The sequence below is a fragment of the Carassius carassius genome, chromosome 8 (assembly GCF_963082965.1).
Source record: "Carassius carassius chromosome 8, fCarCar2.1, whole genome shotgun sequence".
Classification (NCBI taxonomy): Eukaryota; Metazoa; Chordata; class Actinopteri; order Cypriniformes; family Cyprinidae; genus Carassius; species Carassius carassius.
Window position 1 is genome coordinate 22440242 of NC_081762.1, and position 7287 is coordinate 22447528.

General features: G+C 35.4%; 1 protein-coding gene across 1 annotated transcript; it reads left to right on the forward strand.

The window, feature by feature from the left end:
• The first annotated feature begins 1128 nt into the window (after nucleotides 1-1128).
• nrsn1l (neurensin 1-like) lies at nucleotides 1129-6327 on the forward strand. The gene is made up of 3 exons (XM_059556655.1): nucleotides 1129-1253; nucleotides 3038-3226; nucleotides 4580-6327. Exons 2-3 carry the CDS (start codon nucleotides 3047-3049, stop codon nucleotides 4979-4981), a joined length of 582 nt encoding a protein of 193 aa, XP_059412638.1. The 5' UTR covers nucleotides 1129-1253; nucleotides 3038-3046; the 3' UTR covers nucleotides 4982-6327.
• The last annotated feature ends 960 nt before the right edge of the window (nucleotides 6328-7287 follow it).

The following is a 7287-nucleotide window of genomic DNA, read 5'->3' on the forward strand; positions in this document are numbered from 1 at the left end:
GTGAAGAAAGACAGCAAAATGACTGCATCGTGATTTTTTTTTCTTTCATCAATGCGTCTGCAACAACTTATAAAATGTGTGCATTGCTAATATTCAAATCTGCTTTACAGTATGCATTAGTGGAGATAGACAGCTGTCAATCTGGAGCTTCAGCACCATGGACAGCTCTAATTATCTGTCCCATATAAAATCTGACAAGATTCTGTGTTTTCTCAGTATGCTGCATAAAGCTGTTTCATTTATAACCCAACATACTTTGTACAAAAAGACACACAACAAATAATTTGATGCAGTGCTTGGTGAATGGTAAATGGTAAATGACAAATGGTATGTGATTGGTTCGAAGACATTGTTTTCATACTTTCACTGACATTTTGCCACATTTGAAAGGAAATATTTAAATCTACATGGAAAATGTAAGCTTTTTAGAGTACTGAATGCTTCTTCTTAACTGCTTGTGTAACCATGGAAATTACACTTATTGACTGAAGAAAGGAGAGTGTGTGTTAACATAACCTGTCATGTGAGGACATGCACTTTTCTAAGCATTCCAAACCACAAAACATATCCCAAGGTTAGTCATAATGAGCAGGCATAGAACTACTTGAAGAGTTTGTGGAATTTCTACAAAAAATGTAATTTCCATCATTCAGAGCCTCATAATGGATGCACAACCTTGAACATGGCTTATGGTGTCGCAACATTGCTAACAAATGCCCTTAAAACTTTGAGGATTATTATTAATTTTTTTTTTTTTTTTATCATATCTCTCTCTATATGGCTCTCCAAGTCGAGGGCATGGAGCGAAAAACAATTATATTTTCTTAATTATTCGCAGCTTTAGGCTGAAATATGTGTTATTGACACGTCCTGTAATAGCCTACAAATTAAATGCTACCAACAATTACGACACTATATGCTTTATGTTGCGTCCTGACAACACTTCTTGGTTTTTTTTTTTTTTTTTTTTTTTTTTTTTAAGTAGGCTAGATTAGTTTTGCAGGTTGGAAGACATGCATCTAAAATGTCATTGCATTACATATTTGTAGTTTATTTTTCATTTAATAATTATAACCATTTTACGTAGATGTCGCAATTTGTAAATACATCGAACGAGAAAGAGCACATAGCCTACAGTGTGTAAAGGCTGTGGAGATCAGACGCGCATGCGCATTGTGCGCACTCCAGCAGACGTAAACCTTGGCTGATGAAGACACGAAAACAAGCAACAAGGATCGATTACTGAACATTCGGTAGTAGCCTAATTTATTTGAACTATTTTATATTAAAAACAATAAGATACATTTGAACAGATGCATCGTTTTGCATGGCAGGCGCCTTATCATAAACCGACTATGAAAATGAATATAATATGAGGGATGTCATTTAAATGAGTTTTAATAGCGACGTATCTGCAATATCCTTTGCCTGTGGCGTTTTAATGTTCAGTTGCCATTGTGATTTATATAATTACGCAGACTCGTTAAATCCTCTTTACTGACATTGCGTTTATTGACATGTTTATTGCTGTCGCCGATATTTCAGCATCTCTCCGCTTGATTTAATCGCAGTAAATGTAACGATTCCGTACAGCACGATTTACATAAACGTGTGCTTAAAAGACAGTGGGTTTCATCGTGTAGATATAACAGAAAAATATCCGGAGTGTTTTGAATTTCACGGAAGCAGAGTTGCGTCGATGATTTTTTATTTATTTATTTATTTTTATGCAGATGTATTGTCAATAACCATGCAGTAGTGGGTTGAGTCATTCTCATCTACACTTTGTCATACTGTAGAGGGTTGTGTTTCTGATTAGCATATTTTAAACATTTGTGATATTTCTCGATTCCAAAACATGGGCTTCTGTAAAGTGCTTACTTTTAAGGTTTTGTGAGATATGAATCCTCTTTATGGTAATAGATAATGACCTATTTTATGTTCGCTGATATAATTGTCTGATAATGATCTTGCGGTCTGCTGCTGTTGCTATGGCTACCTTCTTCTGGGTGACCATTCACCGCTAAATATGAGCTCTGAGCAATCATTGTTTTGTAATACACTTTTTTTTTATAGAAACGTGTGAAAATGTTGTTGAAGCATACGTTCATTAAAAAAAATAATAATAATAATAACTTTTTTCTTTTTTTTCTTTGCGGGTGCTCCACCAAAAACTGGCGTCCTGGCATGCATATAAACGACTAATCTGCAAAATGATTTATTAGCTAATTTGCATTTGCATTACTCTCTTTTTAAGCCTGTGTGTTCATTATTCTGATATTCAGTTTTAGCTAATGAAGCATTTACAGTGCCTCCCGAGTATTCAGAATATGAAGGGCTTGATTAAACTTAATTATAGAGCAAATAAACTCTTTGTTTAAACTCCATTTTAATCCCAAACTAAGGGTATAAGATATAGTTTAGTGTACAGTTAAATGGTATCATTGGGTATTACTATAAACGAATTTATGGAAATATTGGATGCAAACTATATTGTATATAAATTCAATTATTTACAGTATGATGCTCTTGAGAGTGTAGATTACAGGAAGTGGAGTGTTTATGTCTCTGAGAGTGTGTTTCATCAGTGGGTGGTTTTTCACTTTGAAGAAAACATCAACTATAGTAGACATGGATACAGCTGACATAAAAAAAAAAAAAAAAAAACAGTAAACCGTGCAATTATTAAACCTGTGTGGATAAAGGGATAATTCATCCTTAACAAGATGGAATTTTAATCAGAGTTGGTTGTCTGTGCAATAAAATTAAATTAAATTGGTGCTACATGACTAGAAAGAACATGAGGCCGTGGTGAAAAAAAGTGCACTATTGTAGCCTATACTTGGTCTAAAACTGTGAAAAGGCTGAAAAAAAAAAGATAAAAAATAATAAAAAGTTAGATGAATTGGAGTCACATTGAGAAATGCAGTAAACTGTTGTATAACTCCAAAATATGACCATTAAAGCTGAGAAGGTTAAGAACTGCTTTCTTCAATATTTTAGGATATCTTTTAATGATGTGTGATTGTAATCACAGCTCTGAGAGATGGCCTCTTGCTCTGAGTTTTGTGGGTCTGGTCACACCGTCGACTCCGGCTGTCATGTTTTCGGAGTGCGCTCCTATTTACATCACTTCTACGAGGAGTGCACAGCCTCGATGAGGGAGCAGCAGGAGGACTTTCAGGGCCAGAGATCACCGCTGCGGTGGAGCTCTAGCTTCTGGAAGGTATCGAAGAGGACCAGATGCTTTTAAAAAATAAAGGTTCCAAAAGGGTCTTTTGGCAGCGATGCCTTAGAGCAGTGGCTCTTGTAGGGCCAACATCCTGTAGAGTTTCACTTCAACACACTTGCCAAGACATTTCTAGTAAGTCTGAAGATCTTGATTAGTTGGTTCAGGTGTGTTTAAGTCTAAACTCTACAAAACAGTGGCCCTCCAGGGACAGGTTTGGACAACCTTGCCATAAAAGAACTATTCCGAGTTCTCAAAAGAACCTTTCAGTGAATAGTTCTTAAAAGAAAAAAAAAAATTCTAGCATGACGAACATTTTGAGAATCTAAAGAACCCTTTTCCAATCTTGAAAAATAAAGGTTCAAAAAGCAGTTTTCATCAATAATGCCATAGAAGAACCATTTTTAGTCCCCGAAAGAACCTTTCAGTGGACAGTTCTTAAAAGAACAGTTCTTTTTTTCTTAGTGTGAAGAACATTTTAATGATCTGAAGACATTTTTTCCACTATTAATAACTTTTTTGTGGCATGGAAAGGTCCCACTGATGTCAAAGGTTCTTCATGGAACCAATGATGCCAATATAGAAACTTTGTTTTTAAGAATGCGCATCTGTGATAAATGTTGTATTTGTTATTTTAAGATTTGCATGTTTGCTTAAGTCCAAATCCAAATTCAATTGATTCTACTTTGGAAGTGTCAAATTGTTTTGAAGCCTGGTACATTTTTGAAATGCTTTTGTTATCAAAATGGATACCACTGAAAATATGTGTGGTGACCCTAGACCACCATAAGTCGCTGGGGTATATTTGTTGCAATAGCCAACAATACATTGTAGGGGTCCAAATGATTGGTCAATTTTTTTTTTTAATGCCAAAATCATTATGATACTAAGTAAACACCATGTTTCATGAAGATATTCAGTTAATTCCCTACAGTAAATATATCAAAACTATTTTTTTTATTAGTGATATGCATTGCTAAGGACTACATTTGGAAAACTTTAAAAGCTTTTTAAAATGTTCTCAATATTTTTATTTATTTATTTTGCACCCTCAGATTCCAGATTTTCAAATAGATGTATCTCAGCCAAATATTGCCTAAACAAACCATACACCAATGAAAAGCTCATTTATCTATTTATTTACAGATGATGTATAAATCTCAGTTTTAAAGAATTGACACTTATGACTGGTTTTGTGGTCCAGGGTCACATATGCATAATCAGTAGTGATTCACCATCAGATTCACATCCACATCTGTCAATCAAATCAAGCAACTGCAACATCTTTCAGTGTTTACTGGTCTGTTCAGCAGGGTTATTATAAACTAAATCAAACTTGTTCACCCTTAGGTCTCACTTGCCGTTGGTGTCGTGCTCCTGTCAGTCGGGCTGGTGGTCATGACAGTGGGCTATTCCATCCCCACTCGCATTGAGGCTTTCGGTGAGGGCGAACTGCTGTTCGTGGACCGACAGGCCATGCGTCACAATCGCTCACTTCACATATGCGTGCTGGTCGGGACAGGGCTTCTCACTCTGGGTGGGGTTCTGATGGCAGGTGGAATCCTGATGTCTGACTTCTCCACAACACCCACAAAACAGGATGACTCAAGACGAGAACGGAAGGGGGGAACCAGAGTCCCGAGTGCAATAAGAAGCCCAGCAGACCCTGTAATGAAGCCTCCCAGCCCAGTCTCTAGTGACGGAGGAGTATCTCCTCACGCTAGGGATGATAAAGTTCAGCAGTGCTCGTAAAAGAGCTGTGTGACAATGCCTGTTCAAGAGTGCGGTTGAAGCAGTCAACAAAAGCTCCTTATATATTTCAATGAGAAATTGGGGAGTGTCTTTTTTGTGCTTGACAACTATGTGGTAAGAGAATTAAATTGGCAAGTAACTGTGCCATCTGTTGTCCAGCACTTGTATAATTATCATCAAAATCATTTTTGTATTTTTTAATATAACAGTATTGATCAAATGAAGAGTCACTAAGTGGTTGCAAGGCAGCAAAAGAAAGTTCTGAATAGTTTGGCGTCAGTAAGTTTTTTTTTGTTTTTTGTTTATTTTTCTAGCAATTTAACCTTTTTTTACACTCTTAAATTTATATTTATCAATATATCATGGTTTTCTCAAAAATATGAAGCAGCACAACTGTTTTCATTACTGAGAATATTTTTTTTTTTTTTGAGCATCAAATCAGTATATTAGAATGATTTCTGAAGGATCATGTGACACTTAAGACTGGAGTCTTATGGAAAATTTAGCTTTGCGTCACAGGAATAAATTACATTTTAAAATATATTAAAATATACAACTTTTAAAATTTAGAAAACTTTTAGAAATTTAAATTGTAATATTTCACAGTAGAACAATTTATATTGCGTTTTTGATTAAATAAATGCAATATTTGTGAGCATAAAAACAACAACAAAAAAGCTTACCAAACATTTGAACAGTAGTACATGTATAAAATATAATATATTAAAAGTCACCAATAGATAATTATATATAAAGCATCTTCTGTATATATCTTTTAAAGTGTAAAGATGGTTTAAGAAAAAAAGAAAAGAAAAGAAAAGACCAATCACAATTTAGGATGCAAATATGCAAATATAAAACCAGTTGAAATTTAGAATGTTGGAATCTGAATGCTGAAGGTTCTAAACACAAGTTTGAACGGAATCTGATGTTACATTGTTCAGTTTCACTTAATTCAGGATAAGGTTTAGATTTTAGCTTATTAGTATAACAAACCCTCTCCAGAATGTTTGAGCAATATCAATACAGAGCTGCCTTGCAAACACTGTAGAAATGCCATTCTGTCTCAATGATATGCACAACCTACTCACACTGTCTCTATTTCTGGATCCCTGTTATCTTTTCTTTCAGATATTCTGCTCTTGTGCATAAAATATCAGATAACAGATATGTCTTCTTACTCCATTTTTGCCCTTTACTCTTTCATGAGCTGCAGTTATGTGAAAGACCAAATGGGATTTACTGTACACAACACCATGATTGTCTAGTCTTATTGTCTCATTATGTCAGTGTATATAAATGTTCTTCTCTAAAAAAACCCAATAAATCAGTGTCAGCAATCTCAATCCACTTGGCTTTTTGTGTGTTATTAGTAGTAGTAGTATTCTAAAAGATCATGTTCATGGGCATCTTTTCATTCACTGGTGGTGTGATTGAAAGAAAACCATACTCAGTAAGGTATGATCATTTGTTAAAAACAGCCATCTCTTTCATATTGTCTATCAGTAGACAGGTTGAGTGACTGCAAATAGATGCAGGAAGCAGCAATGACTCATCCCAACCCTGCTCCCTGCTTCCACTAAACTGCTTTCTCCCTCATTCTCTCGCGAGGGCTCGCTGTGAGTCACCTTCCCTCATATAACAGTCATAGCTCACAGTACGTGGGCTGTTAACAATCAGTTAACCAGCGCTCCACACGTAGAGCCATCATCAAGAATCGTTCACTCCTCTGTGGCTAGACGTATACAGAAAACAAGAGAGAGATGGGAAGAAATGTTGTTTGTCTTCAGCTTTAGGTCATGCCTGTAATGTGTTGGCAGTTTGTTAACACATGTTTGTTTAGAAAAACCACACCAGATGAGTGCTACAGCGTGTTGATGGGTGTCTGGGTGTACTGAAAATATGCGCTCAGGATGATTTAACCATATGCATTATTTTTATGTTGGGGGTAGCCATGGTATCAATTGTGGCAGTACATCCTGAATGTTTGATATCATACACTACTCACATTTTGGATTATTTATTAATTTTGCAGTGGTAGTACTTTTATATGCCTAAAGAGATATTTATCCATTTTGTATTTATAAATGACAGTTCACCCAAAAATTTAAATTCTGTCATCATTTACTCATTCTCTTTTGATGGACTGATTCAAATATAGGTCTTCACTCTCATATTATTCAAACACTGCATTCAATCAGATATTGCAAACTATAAATCTCATAACATCAGTGAAAAAGTTCATCTCCTGCTGTCTTTTCACATCAAAATCCACCAAAAGATTTGTTTGGAACTGTTTTGGACAG